The sequence below is a fragment of the Haliaeetus leucocephalus genome, unplaced genomic scaffold, assembly GCF_000737465.1.
Source record: "Haliaeetus leucocephalus isolate CR32 unplaced genomic scaffold, Haliaeetus_leucocephalus-4.0 Scaffold428, whole genome shotgun sequence".
Classification (NCBI taxonomy): domain Eukaryota; kingdom Metazoa; phylum Chordata; class Aves; order Accipitriformes; family Accipitridae; genus Haliaeetus; species Haliaeetus leucocephalus.
Window position 1 is genome coordinate 879,120 of NW_010972864.1, and position 26,475 is coordinate 905,594.

The 26,475-nt window shown below is 36.0% G+C and overlaps 1 protein-coding gene across 2 annotated transcripts in view; it reads right to left on the reverse strand.

Annotated features, from left to right (window-relative positions):
* Window positions 1-26,464, reverse strand: part of ESCO1 (establishment of sister chromatid cohesion N-acetyltransferase 1) — a 35,113-nt gene extending 8,649 nt beyond the window's left edge. Inside the window, exons 1-9 of one of the 2 annotated variants that reach the window (XM_010574313.1) lie at window positions 26,380-26,464; window positions 23,598-23,701; window positions 23,195-23,393; window positions 21,263-22,625; window positions 20,499-20,610; window positions 19,082-19,145; window positions 16,695-16,809; window positions 6,961-7,092; window positions 10-132 (exon numbers count right to left, since the gene is read on the reverse strand). In XM_010574313.1, coding sequence (XP_010572615.1) covers window positions 37-132; window positions 6,961-7,092; window positions 16,695-16,809; window positions 19,082-19,145; window positions 20,499-20,610; window positions 21,263-22,625; window positions 23,195-23,391 — 2,079 coding nt within the window. In that variant the 5' untranslated portion in view covers window positions 23,392-23,393; window positions 23,598-23,701; window positions 26,380-26,464 and the 3' untranslated portion in view covers window positions 10-36. The remainder of the gene's footprint in view (window positions 1-9; window positions 133-6,960; window positions 7,093-16,694; window positions 16,810-19,081; window positions 19,146-20,498; window positions 20,611-21,262; window positions 22,626-23,194; window positions 23,394-23,597; window positions 23,702-26,379) is intronic. The other variant, XM_010574311.1, reaches the window with a different exon arrangement.
* Between the last annotated feature and the right edge of the window lie 11 nt (window positions 26,465-26,475).

Genomic DNA, 26,475 nt, shown 5'->3' on the forward strand with positions numbered 1-26,475 from the left:
TATAACTACCTTCTAAGAATCTAATGGGGAAGGAGGCTACGTTGTGTGTATCTGAAGTATAAACATACTCAAAAAAATAGAGGTAATTAACTCTTCTTCAGATCCACACTCGTGGTGAATAATGAGCAGTACCTGCATGGAAAAAAACAAAACAAAAAAGCCACTTAAATCTAGTAAGATGGGACTGGTAGATATTAGAACTCAAGTTGCTTTGATGGGACCTAAAAATACTGAATGCAGAAGTAACTTCAGCCTCTAAAAAGGCTGATCTACAAGTCTTACTCAAAGCAACTTTAAATAAAAAAGCCTTTGAAGAAACAATATTGATGGAATAATTCTCATTGAAATCTGTACCTTTCCATAAAATAACGTTCAACTGAAGACCAAACAATGGAATTTGGCACTGAATGAATGTCATATATACTACCACAAAAAAATGACAAACTTAAGTGTTAAAATACTTGATCTGTATCTCATTTTAATCATGCTGATGTTACTCCCTTACCCCAAACAAGACATGAAGAGAATATTTTTAGAAATTTATCTACTTGCTGGTAGCCCTGGAACTATTTAAGTATGAGTTTAGCACCCAGCATGGCAATGGTTGCAACACACACACCATTTTAATCCTGTCTGCTTTTTTTGTCAGTAGTACTCTCAGTTGCACTAAATACCAACACAAATGAAGATCCTATTTGAATTTATATACATTATGGTCTGAACACAAAAGGCAGTAAACAGCAGTGTCACAATATTCAGGTAAGCAGAAAAAGTGCAATTTCTGGGATTGTGACATGCTTTTTGAGACTGTTAGAAAAGACGTCAAAGGATTCAGGCAAGGATTACTACTCTCCAACCTCAAAAACCATCCTCTCTCAATTTTTTGTCTTTTGCTGCCTTTTGGCTACCTTTTTACCTGTAAAAGCTTTCTATAGCCTATTTTAAACCAACTGTGACCATCACTTAGCAGATAAATGCAATGTGTTTGATAATCCTACCATTACAGCATCCAGAATGTTGCAGCCTAATGCAGAGCATTAAACTCTAAATTTTAGGTTGCAGGCCTAATGCAGAAAATTCAACCCTAAATTTTAGGTTAAGGTATCCTGTTAACATTATAGCCAGGTATTTCCAACAAAATGAAATCTGATGGAAGAAAACATTTCTGAACATCATACTGCTGTTATACTTTTAAGCAACAGTACATTAGCAGAAGTCTAAAAATAATTCTGTAAAAATGCAATAATTGACTCTCTAATACTTAGAACTCATTATTTTCATTACTGTCCACCTGCTCATTTCCTTAAGTGATTAGTATGATATGGAGATTGATCATATTCACAGGAGGGGTAGTTTCTAAATTGAAGTATTTTGGAATTTATTCAGAACTGTATCCTTTAGACGAAGCTTTCCAAAAAGTTTCTGCAAACCCTAAGCTCATCCAAGATTTTTAGTAAAGACATTTTAAAGTCATATTCCTTTGTTATTTATGCAGCTCCAAGAATTTCAAAAAGAAAAACACACGTTTCACATAAGTAGCTACATCTTCAGTATTCTTATTGTTCAGTCTTAGTAAGCAATGAACTGTGCTTCCTTTAAACCAGACAATTGGAAGTAATGCACAAGACTGGTCACAGCTCTGTCATATTCTAACATTAAAGCTGTTAAGGAAAATGTGCTATAGCTTCAGCTAGGACCGATCCTATTTGATATCTACGATACACAAAATATACTTTAGTACCAGTATCTTGTATGTGGTCTGAAGATGATTTCCCTTAACACACCTATTAACTTTTTTTTTTTTAACAAACCCCCACTATTTTAACACTATTAAAACAAAATGCAACAGTCTGCAAGGTATTTCAATCACCGAGAACTAAAGTAGGACTCCTTCACTCAGGCAGATGGCAAGAACACCTTATTATAGTAAGAAACAAAAGCATTATGTCTGCAGTATACTTTATAATATTCTGCTGCAATGTCAGAAAAATTGCTTTTCTTTTCCTTTTAATTGACATTACCTTAGGGCATTAAGACTTATTTACTGTTGAATCAGATGCCCAAGCATTGATATACATTGCTTGTGATGACCAAAGAAGTTAAAAGGAAAGCTATTGTTCCCACCAGGATACATGTTCTGCAAGGCTTGGAGTACAAGAACATGATTATACCACTCCTCCCTGATACTGGAAGTCTACGCTCAACAACAGATTACCTATAGCTAGCAGTAGCAAGGTACATATAGCCTAATCACCACAGCTGGGCAGACTGGTGCTGTACAGCCCCATTGGTGTGAAGTAACTGTTGCAATACCTTCCTCCCCTACATGTTATGTTACAGGTATTTGTAATCGTTTGAGAAAATAAGGCAACTCTGCAATGCAAAGTTAACTCATTTTTAACCTACCTCTAAATTTTCCTCCCAATTCAAACAAGATTAAAGATTGCTTCTGCTTGGTTATTAAATTGCAATGGCAATAGAATTACAAAAGAAATAATTCAAAAAAGGGCAATACAGACAAGCAGTTGCTATGACATCATGAAATAGTACAGACAGTAATTACCACTACACTGTGTAGTGCATTGCTTTCACTGGATATTATGTATGTATATAATGAATGATGTAGAATACAGTTGTAAAGATGGCTCCAACATTAATAACACGGTAACTGAAATGTTCAGTACTCAATTTCACATGAAGTATGTTCTGCTTATAGTTTAAAATTAGTTCTGATGTAGATTTGTCTTTAAAAGCATAAGTCAGAAGACACAATAGACTGCTTCCGATGCACTTCCTCATGTTTTAAAAGTTCTTATGTTAGAGTAGGAAATGGGAGAGCAAACCTGGTATCTTTCTATATATGTCAGTTCTGGCTTATCTGTACTCCCTATTTCTCAAATGAATACAAATACATGAAAATTGGTGACTTTTTTTTCTTATACCATTTTTTCCTCAAAAATATTCAGGTAGTGAGGAAAATGTGGTTAATACTGTATAATTCTTGGTCTTCACTAAGAAAAGTATTCATGAAATTTTCCCCTAATAATCAAGTTTAGTATGAAATTTTGTGCACTTTTATCCTTGATAATTTGTAGCAGAGAAATGGGTCTACTACATTCTTCTTCCTGACTCCTTCATCAAATTACAGATATTCTGCCTCTTTTTCCTATGAACGTAATACAGAGAATGAGATTTTAACTGTAGAACACATTAAGATCCTTTGATGTAACTACTAAACACAACCCTCTGTTAAAACTAAGATTCTCACAGAAGATAGCTAACGGTAAGAACTTTATTTGAAATATTATGAAGTTTTATATTGTATAGATGTATCACTTTTGGATTTAATGCAAATCAAAACAAGCATGAAATCTTTCTAAGATGACATGAAGTTCATCATCATCTTGAATCCCAATATTCTATTAACCTAAGGCCCCAAGAAGTCAAATGTTGCTTTTTCTTTTTCTTTTTTTTTTTTTTTTTTATCTGAAAATCATAGGAATCTCACAGACGGGCTTGCAGGCAGTTACAGCAGAATAGCAATTTAAAACTTATCAGATTAGACATTAGCTCACATAACACCTTCTTTGACTTTCTTCAGATCAAGATACTCTTAACTAAGAGGATAAGCTTGAAATACAAACACATTAACTGCATTCACATCAGGCACCTGAATCCACAGGCATTTCCTAACTTACGTTTCTGGCTGTACAACTTAAAAGCATCATTAAAAATAACATCTTGTTCTTAAAAAAACTTTACAGAAATACTAAGCTGATACTATGTGGTATCACAGAGAGAATACACAACTAATATTGTGTGGGATCACAGCCAAAGGATTTCATAAAACTGAACCACGTATCCATCCCACAAAGTTATCCATCCCACTGGAGTTAACACTTGATGTATATGTCACCACTCAATGCACACACATGCTAGAATGGCATATTTTTTCTGGAGACTTTCAGATGTCTGAAACCAGAAGGACAGAGAGACAGATTCCTACATTTGTCTGCAGTAGGGGACATCTCTCACACTAATCTGTTCCTGCTCCAGTACTATCCTTGACCACCTTACCTTCTTGCTTATTCAATTTGCATGCTTCTATTAATAGCAAATGGCACCCTCCAGAAAACTCGTTCAGTCCTTGCCAATATTCTGTTCCCAAATCTAGAAAATGTCATTGAAGTTGCCAAACTTTCTCTCTCCACAGAAGGCCTAAAATTTCCTTATTGTCTCTATCAGCCATCCATGACAAAGTAAGTATCCCAACACCATCTCCTTGCTAGCCTGTCCTACCTCCAGGGGGCATCATGGAATTTCTAGAGAGACCTAAAAAGAAATTTTTACTAAAAGAAACAAAATAGGCCTTTAAAAAAAAACAAACAAAATTATATTTTGTTGAAGACATGCAAACTATCTTCTGGCTACTCAGTACTTTCAAAAAACCCACAAAGCAGCTGCATGCAGGTGGGAAAGACACTAACAATAAAGCCCATTTTCACAGTTCACAGCAAGAAGCTCTAGCTTGGTAATGTATATAGGCTTTCTTTTTGTGATTCTGTGAAATGAATCATCAATAGAACTACTAGGCATGTAACGAGACACTCAAAAGGGAGGAAAAACTGAGAAAAGTCTTCTCAAGTCAGACTGGGACTGCATCATATGGCATGAAAAATGTGAACGACAAGAGAATGAAAAATGCTTCTAAGATACCTTAGAATGGCCTCCAAATCAACAATAATACTAAATCTACTAACTACATAAAAAAGAGTATCTGGAGAGCTAGTAAAGTAACATACCAAGGTCACCAAGACCAGATGTTCCTGGACCGGAAAGTCTAACCAAGAAGTTATCAAGACCTTCTCTAGTACAATTTTTTTTAAAACCCATGATGCTACTGTCCAGTTAACACTTTCTGTCAGGGAAAGGAAGGCAGTTATAGTTTCAACACAGTAACTACACACAAATATCTAGAAACCAAGCATATCACACCTCCAAGCCATCCTCCCAAAAATCCCCACTAGAAACCTCCTAGCAAAACTAAGATAACTAGCAAACATTCTTCTGGTATTTCTGGATGACTAAGAGTTAACAAGTAGAGATTTGGTGTACTAATTCACTGGCAAGAAGGGTGATCTAAAATTCAATTATTTTCTAAGAGGATGTTTCTGTCATGGACATTATCATAATACAATCAACCAAGAACCACTGACTATGGGTCAAATGACTAGTGCTAAAGACTTATCTCTTTAGCATGGCAAAAGTTACTTACCCATGCAGAAAACAGTGTCAATCAAATTATTATGAGAAAAAAAAAAATCAGGTGAGGGGAATTTAAAGCCTCATAAGACTCCTTCCTTTGCCTCTTACTCTACAGTTTCTATTCTAGAATAACCGTCTAAATCATTCCTCTGTAGTTGTCTATGATGTCACAAAACACAACTAGAATCTTAAAAGATTTCAGAGATAGAACTGTTTACTCACTGAACTGACAATACAAATAATTTGCTTAAGTACACATTGTGTGAAGTTTTAAAAAGATGCCTAACAACTGAGAAAAACAATAGGGAAACTTTCTCAACTTAAAAGCATACCTAACTTTATACATAGTTATTTAGTTCATCATGTTGTTACTCTAGACATACATACAAATGAGAAATTTCAGCTCTTTCAACCTCCAAAATACTTCAGTGCAGCTTCCTACCTACGTGAACATAGCAGCTTTAAGTAACTACTGAACTCATCTGCCAGCTTCTGCCCAAAAGAACTAACACCATTTTCTGTAAATTATGTTTATATCTTTGGTAACATTCTGGATCTGAAAGTACTTGGGGCGGGGGCCAGGGGGGAGGGCAGAATGGACAAACAGGAATAAAATGGGGAAATGTATTATATGCTGCCATTATAATGTACTGTGTTGCATCACACTTTCTGTTCTGTCTCACCCTACAATGTAGCTAATGTATATCAGAAGAGATCTTTCAAAATGTCTGGATTATTCAGCAAAAACTAACCAAGAACAGAACAAATACCAGAACTATTTACCAGGTAGTTTCAAACACTTTAGCTATGAAGATGTATCTTTATATTTGTAAACAGTGGGATAAAATTGAGCTTGAGATTTAAGAGTAGCCCAACAGCCATTTCGTACCTACATGAAATGAATTGGTGGCCTCAGTTCAGTTATCCTGGAGGTCTTATCTACTCGAGTGTAGAGTACTGAAGGTAACATGTGTGATAAAGAAAATAGACTTTGTGGATTCTATTCTGGATTTCAGACATGTGAACAGGTATTTCCTGTAAGTCTTGTAATATCAGCTAGTGTGAAGTAGCTGATTTTACAATATACTTTAAATTGTACAAAATTTTTCAAATCTGAGGTTTAATACAAGAGATAGATACAGCACATATAATGAAGTTATGGAATCATACTTTGGACTTTAAAGATTACAATCACACTATAAATACAGTAAAGTTTCAATATATTATGAAGTTGTATCAGCTGGATTCCTAGGCAGTTTCTCTTCAAATTACACATAATTAAGAAAAAGTAATTTAGAAGTCATCTAAGATTACACAATTACACAAACAGTACCATCAGCTCTTTATCTGACTATTAAGCCAACACAAACACCAGTTGTACTGAAACCTCTATTTAGCACTTTCAGAACAGTGACATTCCTTGTTTTCCTATCACCACCCTCACCCCCCACCAAGATTAGGGAATTGTAACAGAAAGAATACAATGGCAATGAAACACCACTATCCTACTAAATATTTTTATACATTACACATAACCTGTCTACCATGGCTCTTAAAAACACTTATTTCCCAAAGTGGATTATTTATAGCCTACTATGATACTAATCCATTAGAACACAACTTAATATAATTGTAACTAGTACACAGCAAATAAAAGATAATGCTTATGTCTTTAAAAAGATAAGGTTTTCATACCACATATTTCACAGCGCTTATGAACTGGTTATGAAATAGCAGATGTTGGGTTTCATCCTCTGGATTTGATGCAGTGTAAAGCATTCCACAAATATTACAGGAAATAGCACCAAATCTCTTCTGTCCCGCATCCTATTTAAAAGGAAAAAAAAAAAAAAAAAAAAAAGAAAGAAAGGTATTTGTCAATTGCAAGCACAGTAAATACAGTTCAACAGAACTTTAATCTAATCAGACATGCCTTTTATAACTTATCTTCTGGAAACTCAACACAGAGGCTAAAATGCAGTGAAAGAGGAGAAAGAACAAGTACAGAATTTAGAACTCCATCTTTCAAAATCCCACACAGCCTTAAAAGGCACAGGCATCAATCACAGAGCAAACTCTACCTAACATTAAAATTAGCTCCACCCCCATCAGTTTTGAACAAATTACTTCTCTTTTATTTTATGAAATACAAAAACCAGAATTTTTCCTTCATTACCCTATTTGCAGTAAATACAATCATCTTCCACAAAGAAAATTCCCACATACAGCCCCACACTATTTCATTCTCCCTACAGTTCTGCTGCTGCCTGACTTTTGGTTGTGAGTTGTTTTGCGGTAGGCCAAATGTGAGCCATTTTCCTGAATGTTTGAAAGGATAATATAAAAAAAAAAAATAGTTACGGAAATAATTGTTAAGATCAGCAATAAATCCGCAACAGCTGATCACCACCTTCTAGGTTTTTACGAAAACCAAGTATTTCAAGGCAATCAAATAGCATCATGGTTTTTATCCCTCTCTTCACTGATTGAAATCCTCATTTAATATACTGTCAGGACTTAAGTCTTAACTCTTGGAAACAGCTAACAATGATGTTTGACATGCTATCTTAATTGTACAGGGTTCATAACTTTTATTTTTCAGACACTGGATAGCAGCTACAATACAAATGGAAGATCATACCATTTTACTCATGACCCTTTAGGTTATCCTCCTACTCTACAACCATTAGCAAATTAAGGGCACTACTCTGTACCTATTGCTTTGCTATTTATTCATTAAAAGTGTTACTAATTTGGAAGTATGCTCAGATTAAGGAGTCAGTGCCTAATAAAGAGTGAAGTGTCAGGTGCAGGGAGTGCCTTTTGCAAAGAGCAAAAGAAGACCAGTTAGATTGAAGTCTCTAGCCAAAATGGCATGTTTTAAGTGATGGCTTAATGCTCAAATACATTATATTTTTTTCTTTAACTACATTTGGAAATTGAGTTTATGTAAGCAGCAATAAATGTAACTTTTAATCTATTTTAACACATATAACAAGTGATAGAGGAAAAAAGTTATTTTATATTCTAAAATAGGATACGGTATAAGCAAAAGAAGACTTGAGGGTGTTTTTTAAAAGGAAATTTATCTGTGTGCACAAATTGAAAGTGCAAAATTTGCAAGAAAACAGATCACCTGAGCTTAATTTTGTTTTTTAAGAGCTGAAAATATTCATGTAAAAAAGCCTACTTTATGGAAGAAAGCATTCTGCAACACAGCAAAAGTGTTTATGAATCATTTCTTACTCCTTCCATCTTCAAAGATATGTTTTAAGTATGTCTAAGAGCTACATGACAGCTCAGTTCTCCACACAACAGCAACTTATTTCAAGCAGTCATTAGTGAAAACTAAAATGTAGGTATCAGTTTCTTTCCAACACAAGATTAAAGCTACAACTGGCCAGGCAAATTCAGAGTTGAACTTCTCTTTAAATGGAACTCAGACAAAAGAAATAAGCTCAATCTGAGAAGTTATTTCTTCAATAGTATGTCAATTTATACATTCCTACTGTATACAGAAGGAGAAACAGGAGTACATTAATTTTCTGAAGGAAAAAAGAAAGATGAACCCTGAGGTTAGATTTGCAAAGTCAGAATAAGATGAAATTTCTAAAGGTGTAAAAGTTGAATCCAAGACGTTTTACTTTACCTGCAGACTTTCTTTAAAGCAGCAAGGTGGCCCATCTGGCCACCAAAATATATACTGCATTTCAAGGGTTTATACATGAAAGGTGAAAAAAGGCAGTTCAACAGGAAGGATGATGTATGGCGATTATCTTAAGATGAACCAATTGAACCAAACTCAGTAGTTCCTATCTTGAAGATGGAGAACATATCCCCTATACCTAGGGTAGGATAAGCGAAGAGGAAGTCTACTTTGATGCTTGGAATATACTTCAAAAAAATAAGACATGTAAATTAGAAAATAGCTACATAATGCAACTCTTAAAATACTTAGCACATATCAGTGCTGTAGTAAGTCTCATGAAACAATTTATTTTCAAATGATCAAAAAGCTAAAGGTATTTAAGCCGAAGTATCTATTAGTTTACTACCAAAAATCTCAAGCAAAAAAAAAGCCTAGCTGTGTAGGAAGTCATCAAAAAAATTTGGGGCAAGGATATCCTCAAAGTTGTCAGGCTCCTTAGCTCATCCCATCTTGCCTTGTAGACACATATGTTGCTTTGCAAGTCTCCAGGAACAGATTATTTCCCTGGAATAGTACTGCCATATTGTATTTTACAGACTGACTTTCTTGGATGTTGCAGGTATCAGCGTGTTTGGGTTTTGGGGTGGATTTTTTGTTTGGTTTTTGTTTTTTAAGGGTTTCGCTGATATTATTTTTACACACATTCAGTTGTATCAATGGGCTACACACAGAGGTTAGTATTAAGAATCTATGTGAATTATCATAAAAAACACATTGTAGTATCTAAAGCAATCTTTTGAACTCTGTAGCCCTAACAAATGCTGACTATACTTTTCAGCAAATACTTTACAGTATCCTGAGGGCAGTAAAGAAAATAGCCTTTTTGTGTAACCAAAGTACTATTTCAAAGCCACACCATAGGACATAATGCTTCAGACAAAAAAAAAAAAAGCAGCTTTGTAAATCCAATGCAGAGTACAACAACAACAACAACAAAACAGGACATGCAAAATAAAGTCAGGAATGATGAAGAATGCATTTCTGTACTTTAACAAAACATCTACAGAATCTGACTATTTTTAACCTGATGTCATTGCATAAGCAAAATTGGAAAGGGCATGCATCAAGAGGGCAAAAGTGCTCCCAAACAATAATAGTGCATTAAAGGTTGCCAGTTCTTCCTAATGGGGAGGGAAGAATAACAAAAAAAACCCCCAACCAACCCAAGAACACCTTATGCACCACATAGGAGAGTAAATAAAAACTTAAAAGTGGGATTTGGCGGGGGGGGAATCTTCTCAGCAAACATCGGATACTGGGTACTGGAGAATAAACTGTCAATTTGTCACAGCTAGAAAAAGATGTAAGAGGTTTGACTCTCAGAACTGAGAGACATGTTTTTCAGAGCAATATTTAAGAAAATGTGGGGTTGCAGGCAGAAAAACGTGTTACTCTATTTACAACTCAATTTTCTAAACAATAACAATAAAGAGCAAGGATACTTTTATTTCCTAAGCAAATTCTGCATGTGTAGATGGCAATTAAGCATTCCTGACAACTCAGGCAATCCTCATTAATATAAGCACAGGATATACAAGATCCACTGTTTCAAGGCTAACTGTAACTGAACATTGCGACAATGTTGTCTTAATCTCCAGAAGGGTTTCTTAATTCTGTGTTAGACAGAAAGAAAAGTCTTACCAATATCTTCTTTGAGAAGGTGCATGTCTGCTGATCCTCCATATGTGGAATAAGGAGCCCTGCAAGCAAAAAAGGCATTTGGTGCCTCTGTAGGAGATGAAAAGGGGCCTTTTTTTTTTTTTTTTTTTTTTTCTTTTCTCTCTCTTCAGACACAGATTAGGTCACCTCCTTCTTTATTACCTAGTGTTAGTTAGAGGAAGATTATTTTTTCCTCTAGTCTTTTCACAGAGCAAAGAATAAAACCCAGCCATAGAAACAGGCAGGCTGGAAAGGAAATACAAGAAGAGCAGGAAGGAACAACACAAAGATTTTTGGGCTCTCCACAGAAAATCAAAAGGTCAAAGAATGCTATTTCAACGAAAGATGCATTCAAGACTGAAGCTGATGGGTAGATCCCCTTGCTGACCAGGAGGATCAGGAGACATGACCCAACTCAGAAACAAGTTTCACTTCAAAATGAAGAATATGGAATTTAACAACAACAAAAAAACAACCAACCAAAAAAAACCCCCATCACCTGTACCCATCTTTCTGAAAAGCTGTTTTAGCCAGAGGATATAAACCAACTTGAAACTTTCAAGAACTGTAATGTATCTAATTTTATTTCACATATTTTAAAAATGAAAATAGAGGGTCATTATCCATCATGAAATGATATCCTCACTGGTCATTAGCTAAAGCAATATGAAGAAACCACAAAAGTTAAAAAAGAAATCTGCACAATATTTACAATGGACAGTTAATCTGTTCTCAACCCATATAAAAACATTACTCAAGAATATTACAGACGGTGTTCCAATGTGTACTGGTTTTGGCTGGGATAAGGTTAATTTTCTTCACAGCAGCTGCTGTGGTGCTATGCTTTAGATTTGTGACCAAAACAGCATTGATAACACGGGGATGTTTTAGCTATTGCTGCACAGTGCTTACACAGCATGAGACCTTTTCTGTTTCTCCACTGCTGTGCCAGCCAGTAGGCTGGGGGTGCACAAGAAGTTGGGAGGGGACACAGCTGGGACAGCTGACCCCAACTGACCAGAGAGGTATCCCATACCATATGGCATCATGCTGAGCAATAAAAGCTGAGGGAAAGAGGGAGGAAGGGGATGACGTTTGTAGTTACAGCATTTGTCTTCCCAACTGTTACACATGATGAAGTCCTGCTTTCCTGGAGATGGCTAAACACCTGCAAGCCAATGGAAAGTAGTGAATAAATGCCTTATTTTGCTTTGCTTGCATGCACCACTTTTGCTTTACCTATTAAACTGTCCTTATCTCAACCCATGAGTTTTCTCCCTACTTAGGGGAGTGAGCAAGCAGCTGCACAGTGCTTAGCTGCCTGCCAGGGTTAACCCACAACACAATGTTAGTAGCCTTGGTGCCTGAATTCCTGTATCAGGTCTGCAGCTAACCTTACAAAACATTTCTCACCTTCAGGACAAAGGACATCAAACACAACCCACCCGAATTTGCTAGAGAAAGCTGGGTTGCTGCAGTGAAGTAGAAATGGGAAGGAGTGATAATAAGAAAGGATGGCCATTACTGCCCCCCCTAAGAGCAAGCTGTCCGAAAGGATAAGATTTTTGTGGGAAGAAAGGAAGAGTGACTGCTCTCAACTACCAAACTCCCTCTCCAGTCACTTATGCAGTAATCACTGCCTTGTTTTTACTGGGATTACAGGAAAGAAAAGAGGCAGTACTTAACTAATGTGAAGAACAAAACATTGCCCAAAAGCCATTCTCCAGTTCTTCAGAGAAATTGCCAACCAGACTATACTAGTTTAAGAAACCAGAAGCTTTAAATGATCATTACGCAACTCTCTTCAGAGTCATAAGAAATCACTTTTATACTTATTATTTCCAGAGGACTGTGTTTTCAGCTTAAATAAAAATATTTCTTTCATATATTACTTATTTCAGTCAAACAGGAAACTATGTTCAAGTTCAACCAAAATATACATAAGGAAAAATTCCAAGTATGATATCCAAATGTGTAAACTCAATTAGCCTGCACATCACTTCCACATATAGCACCAATTCAAACCTCAGAATCAAAAGCATCTTCCATCAAGCAATGCTGATCCATGCATTTGCTGATGCTTATAAAGATCATCCACATCTAATCATGTTTGCTTGCATCCAGGCATTAACTCAGATCTCTAGAAAGACAGAAAAGTCTCTGTAACACTATACTATCTTTTTATCACTCCAGTGACTTTAGCTGTTCATTCTTTTTACACGTTCTCTCCTAAAACTGATGAGTATCATTTTCAAAAGACTAGCTTAATTTTCAAAGGAACATGTCTCCCTAGTGGCATAAAATGGAAGAAGTATCCCTGTACCTCATAGGTCATTATTTAGAACATTCCTTTGTAGCATTAATGCTTTTATCAATTCCTATTTTTATGGTCAAAATTTTGTCATGGATCTGGCAGGCAAGCAGAATTTTTACAAGAAGCAAACAACTGACTTTCCTTGACTTGGATGTAAAGCATATCTCATTTTATGAAAATTGAAAACATATGCTTTGCACATTTGTATTTCTTTCCATTTCAGAAGTTAAAGGAACAGATGATTTCATGTTCAAGTTCTCGTATTTGCACATCAGATTGAAGTACTTGGAAAGTAAAGAACAATTTTAGTGCATTACTCTATAAAACTTCCAATATGAAGCTTCACATAACTGTCAACCTACCAACTGAACATTTAAATGAAGTGTAAGAGGGTACAGTTCACAAATATTCAGAACAGACTACTTCTGCAAACACCAGGTCATAGATTTGGAATATAACATATTTTTAGCCTCCAGAAAAACAGATCATACTCTCCTCGCTCTGAACCTAAATCTTCGTACATCACTTTGAACACCACTGTTTCCTGTCACTGTTTGTTTTACGAAGTTTGTTGTGGCATTAGATTCCTTGCTGTTTTCAGTTGAAGTTCTACACTCTGAAGAGACTTGCTTTTTAAGATGTGTGACAGCAAGCAAATCCGAAGAAAACAGAAACAACTCATCTTTTGTCTTAGTTGTACCTCGACCAAATGAAGATAATTTTGTGTTTGAAAGCTGCTCAGGTAACTAAATGATGTGTACAAAGAAAAAGAATGGTGCACATACAGCTACTAAATATTTCCTCTACAAACAGAAGTTGTATTATTTTATTACTGTTACAGTCAAATAGCCTTAAAGCTTGTTAAAGACTGTATTACTTAAGAAAATAGAAAATCAATCTATTCATTATAGCAATCATATGGGGTAAGATACATCTTTAAGGATTAAATATAAATAAATAAAGCATATTGTGGAAAACAAAGACTAGTTTTACCATCACACCTCTCTAAATACAGCTCAGCAAAATGAAAAGGTTAGAATACACAGACAATATTGTAACATCCCAGACTTTGAGCCTCAGATACTGTAAAGACAATTAAAAGGACAGATGTCAAACTTAAATAAAAAAGACTAGGAAAATTCAATAGCAAAAAAACAGCAAAACAAAGATAGTGTATCATGTGATGAGTCAAACTAAGCCCAACTATTATTTCCGCTTCAGTTACAAAAAGAAAGAAGTATTCTGTACATACATTAAGATGGACTGGCTTGATGGATCTCCAAAAGAATCAGATCTCACAGTAGAGAGCCCAAAATTGCACCTTTCAGGCATTTAATTTTTTTTTTTTAAAAAGTGTAACAAAGTGCAAGTTAAAGTCCCTTGCTAAGAATAAAAGCATGACTTCCCAACTTTGCTCAAGGTAAAGAATAATAATGAAACTGCTTCTCTTAATACAACATGGCAGAAACTTGAAATAAAAATGATTTCTAGCTATTAACTATAAAATTTTTTACAGACACTATAAATGCTAATTTAAGTGATTTGACTCTGTGTAGTAAGACTGCTCTCTGTATAGGAGAAATTTCAACCTGAACAGCTTTTAAACCAAATGAATCTTTTCTCTGTTCTCAGAGGATCATTACAGAAGTACATGAACACCTTTGGAAATATTTCCTAAAAAAAAAAAAAAAAACCAAACACCAAAACACCAGCCATTCAGAATCCACATTTAAGAAATTCACCACTGTTTTGCAAACAAAACTATTAACTACAAAAGGCACCTTATTGTATTACGTGCATTTAATCCGCAATCTTTTGAGTATTTGTACAAGCAAAGTCTGGTACTTTAGAAGTCACATTTAGCAATTTTTGCCCTCCAGATGCTAGCACAAACTATTCTAGACATAACTATGTCTCGTCTCCACAGTAACTAATGTCAAGAATAGTATTTTACAAAATGGCTTAACAAATATTTCAATTCCTCTATATGTTTTGACAATGCTAAAAGCGGTTTTTCCCCAGGTAAAAGAATAACAGAGCAATACCTTACCTAATGCTCTCTTGGTAACATGAACTACAGCCATTACCAAAATGCCCTTTCAACACGATAAAAAGCCTACTCTGAACTCAATGAAGTCAAAGTGAATTAGATTTGTATGAAGTGCTGAAATATATTAGATATTATGAAGCTGTTATTTTCACATTTAAAAATTAAATACAGTGCACTCTTGCATTTTCCAGAAATGCACACAGAAAACAAGAAACTAGGTCTCCCCTATTTTCCCTAGTGTTCTTCATTGACAACCCATTCTTTATATTCTAAAATTTTGCTAGGTGAATAACTTAAAAATTTTACTGTTGAATACCAAGGGGAAAAATATTACTCTCCTAATTTGGGCTGAAAACACAAATACTACCAGCATAGTCAATAAGTTGCAAAAAATCTCTTTGTATGAACACTGCAGAGGAGAACTACACAACCTCTCTCCTCAGTAGCTAAGCAGAAAGTTCTGTATGTCTTCTTGTCAAAGATCCTAGCATCTCTTCAGTCAAGTTGTATTACTGTATGAGCAAAAATTAAGTTAGCTTTACCAAAATGAAAAGGAATATTCTTATAGTCCTTTTAATATAGTCAAGATATTTAATAATGCATTTTAACTCTCTTGGTAAAATGAGTTTTAAAGAGGCAATAGCTGAAATACTTCTTAAATGTTAGATATGGTTCTTTTATCACCCTGTGACTGGGCATTCAAGTGCCTAGATTTGTATCACTTTAGGCAAGTCAAGGATATGTTTATCAATTTAGTTCTCAGAAGTTCTGATTTTAAAATATTTCAACATGGCGACAAGATAGTGTTCAGAATTCACCTGGTTCTATTTTAGTTAGTATTTCATGTGTATAATCCATGTGTTACATTAAAAAATTGCAGTTTAGCAAGACCACCAGTGATATATGTGAGAGGGGTAATTTCATAAGAAGCTTACTACAAAGTCCTCCTTCCTAATGGCCTGGATTCCTCTCTCTTTGTAGCTTCCCAGCTCCAGCCTTTCATTTCTCAAGGATTATCCCATGTGTGAATTATTAAAAACATAAAATGAAACACAACCAAAACCTCCAATTGTTTCACTATCAAGTTGTGTGATTCTACAAGATAGAAAAACAACTGCATGCCACTCTCCGCCTTCTCATTGTGCATTTTCTTATTTTAAAAGAGATACCTGCATTTGGTAGCCAATAGCGAAAAGGGTAAGAACAAATAATGAAACTAGTATTGCTGCTTAAATATTATGGTGAAAATGAGCGCATCCACAGGAATATCTTTGTCTCAGAACAACAGACATTTGAATGATGCAGGAATAAATCTGTTGATATTATTTTTCCACACAATCTGCCAGATGCACCTCCCCCTATAATTCTGAAATTTTAAGAAAGATTTTGCACATAAGCAAAGGCAAATTCATTCTCCCTAAAACAACTGTATTTTTACTGAATAGCCATTCTATTAAAAAAATGCAGAAATTTGTTCTAACAAGAATCAGCTTTAAATGTTAAGTTTGTCTGCCACCATTTTTCCATCAACAGTGAATAACAATGTAGTACAGGTTCTACTTTCACAATCATTTACAATGGTAATAGTAGTATGTATAAGTAATGATTTTTAGACAAGTTCATAAAAACACAGCAGTGCAAATTCAAAAGTAATTTCTTCAAGAAGCTATAAGCCTCACTAAAAAGGTATTACTTACTATGATCAGCTGCTTATCACCATCTTTTCCTGCTTCTTTTAGCTTCTGAATATGTTCCTCAGATGGTAGGAAGTTACTGCATTTTGATGCTAATGAAGGATTTGACAATGGAACCCTTGAAATATAAATATATTTCATGTTAAAAAAGGGACTGCTTATACATGTCATCCTAGATACTCAAAGCCATCATGATTAGCACAGCTAAACTTTAATGAGAAGCAAACCCAAGTTAATTACCCAAAACACAGTCCTATATATTTTAATTTGTAATTCAAATGGAAAAATAAGGAAATAAAAGGATTAACCAAAAAATACAGTTTGTGATTAGCCTAATCACAAGATTTTTTTAATAAAAAAATTAAAATATTAAATTTATAATCAAGTGGGGTAGGTTAGTCACAACCATTAACACAAGCATTTAACTGAGGCATTTTCAGAGCATGACTGACTGATGGTGCCTAATGCTACATATTTCCTACTTAAAGTTTAGGTTTCTAGTTCTAGGTATCATACATCAGGCTGCTAAAGCAGACCATGTAAATATTCCCACAAATATAAGTGGGAAGTATACAACAGATGTCATAAATCTCTTAAATTCAGTTTAAACTTATCCTTTTCTAATGACTGGCAGTGAAGGGAGGGAAAAGAGGACCTGAGGAATAAATGGATGGATATCACTGGAATCTCTTACTCAGTTTAAGTTTTCTCTTGTCACGACTGAAAGAAACACTGGAAAATACTATAATACATCAACAACAAAGTTATTCTATGAACTTGCTACTATATTAAGGAGAAAAACAACATTAATTCCAGGTTTGGATAACACTTGTGGAGATCACCAAAGCAAAACACACACACAAAAATACTCGTACTTCAACTAGGTTTTTACATGTTTTCTGTTTCTTACCAAACTTAGGATATAGGGCCAAACACTTAATTGTAGCAGCTGCTGTAGTACAGGTATCAGGCTAGTTCAGTGATTTTCAAATTCAGTAATTTTTCAAAATATTCAGAATTTCAAAATATTACTGAATATTCAAAATTCAGTAATTTTTCAAAAAGAAAAACTCTTGCCAGACCTTTCTAAAACATCATTTTTTGTGCTAAAACAGAGCTAATTTTTTTATTCCTGTCATGTGCCCCAAAATTTGCATTAAGTAGCTACTTCAAGGTTTGCCTTTTCCCACTGCAACCTTTTCTTACAAAGCCCTAAAGAGAGCTACACTGTAGATATGCACATTACTCTATGTTGTGCCAGGAGTACCACAGAAAGAATGATGGCTTAAATCTTGGATAGCCTATGGAAAGCAGGGTAAGAAAGCTCTCACAAGAAATATATAAATACAAATAATAGTAAATCAATATAGGCTCATTCAGCTAATAAAGTTAATAAATGTGATTAGATACCATAAAGCTGTTTGGCAGTTGAGAATAAAAATATGAGAAATCAAAGTTATTGTAATATTTATTGAAAAAATCTAAAAATATTAATTTAACTAGTTTTACATCTACCTTACCACCCATCTTCTGTGAAATTCCATAGTAGTAGAGTTTTTTAACACATACAAAAAGGCTGGTTAGCCAGAATTGTTAATCTGGCCTCAGATAGATGTACTGAAAATGGACTGCATCATTTCTTCTTGTGTCCATTATGAATATAGAAAACAGTATCAATATACTAACCACTGTGCCAACTAGGTTGCTGTTCAAGGTATCAGGTACGAAGAAATTATTGAATTATTATCTTTAGCTTATAATCGGATAAAACCAGAGACTATGTCAGAATTGTTCAAAAACTACAAGAGTCAACATGATCAAGGATAAAACATAAATTTGAACTGTTAGTAGTAAGAACAATTTAGTTAGCAGTAAGAACAATTATGATAGTAATAAGAACAAGAATAATTTTTTATGGCAGCTGACACCTTAATTTCACAGCAGTCACAAACAATCCCAAATTAAATCCCCTCTTCCCCACCTAAAAAGATTTCATATATACAAGACTCCCATAAGTTAAGGATTAGAAAACTCTTCCAGAAGTAAGTGAAGTCATTCGGTAAGTGAAAATCATGTGGTAAACCTTTCCCATACTCTCTCATTATCATCTGATTTGAGGAAAAGACCATTAGAAATGTTTTCCCAACTCTGTTAAATTCTACTTTTTAAAATAAATGTGCAGTTAACAAATATCTTGCTTAATAATTTTCTTAACAAAATAAAAACATCCCTTAATAACTGGGTAAAATGAAAGTCTGTTTTTATAAAGGACAACTTATTTGAAACTGAAAGTTGAGGCTGAGAGACAATAGAACAGTTAGTCTTATAATAAAACCTCTCATAACTCTACAGAAGGTTACTGTAATTTCATAATATATGAAATACTATACCTGTTCTCAGTTTCAGAAGTTTGATTTGTAAATGAAGTATGCGTCAACTGCTTGGGAGCCAAACCTACAATTAATCAAAGATAATAACCTCATTATAAAAAGGTTTTAGTTATAAAGGTAATTTGATCTACACGAATTGTGATTTTTAAAAACATATTCAAGACAATGTTGCAATTTGTTTGTGGCCAATAAAAAAAGATGCAACCTTGAAGCATTATTCAGATATTCCTCCACATATACTTAAAAAAATATGGAATTTTCTTCAACGTTTCCACAGCAGTTCTGCAGAGCAGTTTGCCAGCAGCTAAACAAACCCAGCAGTGAAACTACATGGGAGTTTAAATCTGGTTATACCAACACCCATATAAATAGCTCTATGCATAGTATTAGAATCATAAATGTATAGTATGCCCCCATCTGAGGTGTGTTTTATAACACTTAAGGAGAAGAAACAATTAAGAAAAGCAAAAGAAAGAAAAAACAGTTTTACATTCTCTAACGGTACAGCTGGACTATTTTGCCCTTCAAAAATACCCTACAACGGCAAGAAAAAAAACTAGTTAGTAAACCTAAATAGTTAAACAGTGCACTCAAAATCGGGTTCAGATTAAAAAAAAACAAAAACAAAATAACCCCAAACAAAACCAAAACTCAAACCAAAACAAAAACCCCAACAAACCAAAAACTCAAAAGCAAAAGGATGAAATATCAAGAGGGAAGTTAATAAAGAGACATATTAGTGATCCATTGATAATATTTCTTAATCAAATGTACTTGAGTCAAAATATTCACATCATGCTCATCATAAGGTTTGACAAACTGCATTCACAGGCTGAAGTGAAGACTACATAATAAAAACAGGAGAGTGATTACTCAATCAATAATTTGATCAAGATCAAGTAGAACAATTTAGCAGAAAGAAGTGCAGATACTTATTCAAAGGAAGTGGTAACCAACAGAGAATCCTCAAGAGAAACCGATCCAAGAGAAGAACCCAATTGAAATGTGGAAGTTTTACTACTTTATTACATGGAAAAGGAAAGGATTTAGTTGGGTTTTTTCTGTTTGTTTGTTTTAAAAGTTGTTACTTCACTTTTACTCAAATGGAGCATATTTAAGCATTAAAATATTCATGCATAAAGCACAAAGACACACTAAAATCAGCACTGTGTAAAAAAAACAGACACCTCTCTCTCCCACTACACAGCCCAGAGATAAAAGGACGTTTGTTGCTACTAAAGTGGCCATGGGTGTGACACACAAAGAAATATAAAAACCCTGGTGAACAGTTCCAACCCCAGAAGTTTAGTTCTGCACCAACTGTGCCTTATTCTGCGAAGCACTCCTCTGAAAGGAAGACTTATGCTTCCCATATAACTGGTCAGAAGAAAAAGAAAAATTAGTAGTAAACAGTTACCTTGAGGTTCACTTCCTCCAGGTTCTTTTTTTAATTGTTTTGGTGGTTTAGGAGCTGTAACATACTTTACTGGAGAACTTTCCAGACTTGACTCCAAATGTAATTGAAAGTTCTAAACAAAACAGAAAACATTAAAAACACAAGCTATTTAATGCTTCTAACCTATTAACAAAATCACTGAGTTAACTTCAGTATTAACATCTCGAATACAGTACCAGTTTTCTGATTCCTATGTTATTTCAAACAAACAAAATGCAATTGATTAGCTAGTCCATATTGAAGTTTGTGGTATTCATTTTGCAAAAAGTCTTTTTCATTTTATATATAACCTTGTAAAATACTTCCTACAGAACACCTTTGTCCTTAAAATCTTAAATTTTAATAGAAGCTTATTCAGATAGAGAACACTTTTTTCCCCTCTCATTTCTTTTAATACACCTTTTCAGCACAGAACAGCTATGCAAGCTTAAGTGATCAAAAAGCATCCATATGAATCTGTACAACCTCTGGCTCCAGCAGGAAATTTTATTGATCAACACTTAGTTAACTACAGAACTTAGCAGGGTAGAGCAGATTCATTTTCCAGCTTACTATCATCCCATCTATGACAACACACCAGTAAAGGATCTTTAATACATTTGAAAATTTTAAGTTACTGTAAAATAAAGTCATTGTTAAAACAAACTTTCTGAGCATGGCATTCTCAGAAAACAGAACAGATTGGGAACACCCTCCCACCATATGCTGTAATTAAAATTACTTACCTCATCTGGTCTTGGCTCACATAAATGTTTTGTCAAATTACTCAACAAACCATTTTCTGCACCTCTCTTTGTGGGCTGTTTTATTTCTTTAGCTCCAGCTCTTTCAGACGAAGGATCTGATTTCTCCTGCACACAAGTTGCACTTTCATTCTCAGAGAGTCCTGTTATTGACAGCTTGCCTTGTGCCTTTAAAAGCTCTGCTTCTGCAGCTATTTGACTTGCCTCTGAAACTTCAGGGTAATCTTTTAACAAAGAAAGCTTGAGGGCATTTGCAGAATTTAAGTTACTTTGTTTCATGTTACTAGCTTTCAGTAATTTAATTTTGGTCCATTTAGAGTTTTTGTTTGAGGAGTTATTTCTACCATTCAGAGTGCATTTGATAGGCATTCCTTTTTTGCTAGGGAAAAAACGTTTGCATTGAGTACTTTGACTAGGTTCTTTCTGAGTAAGCATTTCACTTTGTTGAAGCGGTATTTCGGCATGCTTTTCTTCTGTTTTTCTATACTCAGCATTAGGGGAATCTTTTTTGACCTCTACTGTATCTGACTCAATCTCACCTGCGATTTCTTCACAAAGTTCAAGGATGCTTACTCTTTTGGATTTTGCATCATTCTCTGGTTGATCAGCCACATTTGTTTCACTTACAGATGGCTGTGAAATCTTTTTTGGTTTTGTACTGTTTTTTACATTCTGATGCATTTGTTGCTTTTCCTTAGTTACCGTCTTAGAATTTGGCTTAAGAGAATCTGTTTCCACTTTCTTTTTGTTGCTAGGAATAGGAGATACAGGGCCTGTTTGGTCTTTCTTAACTTCCTCAAGACTCTCATCAGGACATAATGATGACCCTTGAAGGTTATGTTGAAGGCTGTTGGAATTACCATTTTTATTGTCTACTTTACATTTTTTCTCTTTCAGAGAGCTGGTCACTTCTACATGTATTTCTTTATCCTCATTTGTGTTGTTTGGTTTTATTTTTGTGTTTTTCTGTTCCATTCCCTCTCCAGCAGATTTAAGTACTGCTGCTGCAACACTGTGAGTGGGTCTCTTTGTCTGGCTACTTTGTTTAACTTCCAATGCTTTTTCTTCTTTAACTTCTCTGTTGCGCAGGGATCTTGCTGGTACATGTAAATGTGTTAACTGTTGCAGTCTCTGTGATCTCCTCATTACTGTGGGCTCATTTGGTGCAATTATGCATTTTGACTTAGGGATTTCTTGCACAGATTTTTTCAGGCATGCCTCCTTATTTTTTGTAGATTTAGGCTGCTGTTGGACCTTTTTGTCAGGTATTGGTTTATTATTCGAGTTGAATCCTGATGATCTTGTAGTCATGCGCGTTCCTAGTTCAGGTTCATTGGTGTTGTCACTGAAAGATTCAAATAATTATTTTTTCAGCATCCAGAAAGCAGAATTTGTCATAAGACAATTCTCATTCCTACTAACCTGTGCCTTTTTTTTTTTTCTTTTCTTTTTTAAAAGACTAGATCTTACACACTCAACTTTTAGAATAATTTTCTCTAGAATCATTCTAAAAAGACTTCACTTCCTGGATACTCTTAAGTGTAGTACTTAATGTTTTTTATGCATGGCAAGACTGAACTATGAACCCCAGATGAATGCTTTTTAACATCTCTAGCAGTTTTTAATTGTTGACACTTGTGGCTTTCAAATGAAGTATTAGCTTATATAGTATTAGATTTATTTTTGCTTCAGAAACTTTTTTGGAGGAAGTCTTTCTGGATTTCAAGACACTAACATGGTTCCAGAAAAAGATTATGTAGCAGATATCATACTTAATGATTTAAGGCTGATCTTCACACTAGTTACTATTTAGCTGTATATTTAACTCAAATTCATTCTGCTTAGATTGTGTCTGCACTAATTTAGTCTATTAAGATAACCTAGAAAAATTACTTTTTTTTTTTTGTCACTGACCTGTTTGATTTGACAGAGGTTTTGAGTACAGTTTTCTCCTGCACTGTGCACCGATTTGGCTTTGATTTATTTGAGACATGTTTTGTATCTGACACCTCTTTTTCCTTCTTCACTGATGACAGTTTGCTGTTCTTGTCCAGCTTTGGACGTTTAGCAGAAGGCTCTACTAACATAGACTTCCTTTTCTGAGCTGCCATTTCTGTAAAACACAATAATTGATTCAGCTTTCAGAGTCTTTGTCAACTGTTGTTACCTTGTCAGTTAATATAACCGAAGATTTGCCTGTTTTACAAAATAAGGTAACTGATACTCACTTTTCCTTTTAGAAGCCGATCACGCTAACTGTGATCAGAAAGCAAATCATCAAAGCAATCTCAAATCAAATTACATTTATTTTACTTACAGGTTTTTACAAGAGGTAATCGATGTTTAGGCCAAAGTAACTTATCAAGGTGTGCCAAGAGCATTCCTTATGTATATGCTTACGAACAGGACGTTTCATGCCACCTATGAAGAATATAAAATGTTCATGCAGTAAGCACTTTATTAACTTCCTTCTCAGACTCTGAATTTGGCATTCCCACCCTCTTCATCCCTTCAAATAATGCTTAGCTTTAAAGCTTCTTTGATAATCAATTTAAAAAAAAAACCAACAAAATGCTACAAATTTTATTTCCATATCCAGCAATTTTTAGCATTTTGCGGTCTTAAGCATTACCCTTTTACCTTTTGAAAGGTGGCAAATAATAGTACCATTTAAAAGGAAGTTTCTCAGCCTTTCACATTTTTCCAGAAAATAGTATGCTGCTCTCTTTCACAGCCCATGAAAAAGTGGGCCTGCTGTCAACCCTGTGCCTCACAGCAACAGTGAATAAATCCATTAGACTCTACCAAGTTTTGTGGCTGCTACTGCAGAACTTCATAGACATCAGCAGCCATCTATAACTGTTCTCTCTAATATGACTTAAGCTACAACTCAGAGACAGAAAGCCTAGAAAGTAGCATTATTTGAGACATTTGCCTTGGGCAGTTAAAGATGATGTCTTCATGAGAGCTGGAATGGTGTTAACGACGCAGAAGTTAATCTGCACAAGAGTCTGAATACTAGCAGAGATCCTCAGTAAAAAGTCTTCACAGATTCAGTTGATCATACCTTTCACATTTATTTGTGGCTTCTGAAACTTTTAAGTTCTCTTATTCAAAGACACTGTTTTTGTATTATAGCATAAGTCATAATTGTTCAGCAAAGTTTCACTAATATCTTTTTTAAATTAAGTTTACTGGAAGACTCAGTGCTCAGAACTTCCATATCACCTTTTTAGGTCAAGAATTATCTATTTTTGCCATTGACAGACTGACAAAGAGATTATATTTCTGTAACAAAATTATATTACTTTTCAAACCTTAACTAATCTGATGTTAATTTGACAGATTTTAAGGTCAAACAGGAACTTTAAGTTAGCAGTTGTACAAGACAGACCAGATACTTTCATTTTATTACAACTACAGTAAGCCTTCCAGTATTGACAAATGCATGTCTTTCTCTAACAATTTGAAAGATACTTACATTATGCTCTTTTTATTAATTACTCACTATACAAAAGGAAAAATTAGAGCTGTACTTTTTCTTTTCTTTCAGATTTTAAATTGTCCTTAAACTCATTTTCATTTATCCACTTTTTTATGAAGACACTTCTAACCATGCAAGACTGATAATGTTCAAATTCCAGGCAACAGTGCTGTCTTCTGACTTGCTCCTTTAAAGAAGCTGCATGACCAGCGAATCATATTTGACATATGTTTTTTTAATTCTGTCCAGGGAAGAAATCTCTAATAGCACTTTTCATGGTGCTATTTCCACGTCTCTCCCCAAGGAACCAGTAACAGAATTTGTATGCCTTACTTCTAATAGCTCATGAGCTCCATGACACTTAGCAAGCCTACGGGTTTCCACTAGTCAAAGACTATCCATCAGAGCCACAGTATAGCCACTCACCCTGAAAACAACAGCTGAATAAGTCTTCAGTCTTATATTCTCTTAGTTTAGAGCACAACACTGCCGTTCAGAATTTAAGAACACCGTGACACATACTGTATACACATAGACCTTCTTGGTCTTTTTCCCAGACATACACAGACATCACCGTCACTCTCGGCCACATGACACGGCATACTCAGGAAAGACTTTCAAGTACAAAACAGAAAATATAAACCTTCTCTCACCGGTATTGCCTCTCAGGACACTAACAAGTACACTCTCCTCCCACAAAGAGAACCAGCTCCTTAATAGTCATTGCTTTCCTACTAATACTTTGCACAGCAGAGCAAGGACTTTTCCAGACATTCAAGAACTGGCAGTTTCTGCCCTGAAGAAGTCCCCTCTAGTAAAAGCCAGATTATGGAAAGAAGGGAAGACACAGAAGTACAAGAACAAACTACTCAACAATCAAAGGTTTTGGTGCACAAAGCAGAGGAAAAACAGAAGCACCAGCTCCCACACCCTCAAGTCCTTAAGGCAGAGGCGAGCCCTTGGTCTCTGCTGAGACTGGGGGCCCACCTGCTTGACAGGGCGCTTGGATCCCACGCATGAGCCTCTCCCAGTGACGGCCGCGACAGAACCTCGCAGCCCCCACGCCTTAGCTGCCGGCTGAGACCCTAGGACGGAACTCAAGAGGAAGGAAGAAAAGGGAAGGCCTCCAAGCGTGGCCCAGTGTCATCCGCCTCAGCGCCCCGCCGTCACAACCCTTCTGGAGCAGGGCCTGGCAGGGAGCCCCTAAACCTGGCCGAGAGTTCCTCAGGCCAAGGCAAGGGCCGCCGAGCGGCACGGCGGGGGCTGCGGAGGAGCAGCCGTACCCCGCAGGGCGCGCCCCCTCCCCCTCCCCCCAGCTCCCACTCGCGAGCAGTTGGCGAGAGGGTATCGCCCACTCACTCCCACGGCGATCGCGGAGGCAGCGGCGGCCGCAGGCAGGCCCGAGCCCGGGCCGCGGCCGGCGAGGGAGGCCCGAGGAGGAGACGCCGGCCTTTCGGCCCCGAGGCGGGGGCAGACGGCACCTCTCCGCCCGAGGACGGGCTACCGCTCACGGAGCGGGGGGCGAAACGCTGACAGAAGCCGTTGGCACGCGGGGCGGGGGCAAACTTCCTCGTCCCCCCGTGCCCCCCCCCACCGGCGCGAGGCGGCCGCTTACCTCGCGCGAGTGTCAGCGACGTGCCGGCAGCGCGAGCCGCCCTCCTCGCCCTGCTCGCCAGCTGCGGGCGGGGCGGGGGTGGGGTGGGGGGAGAGG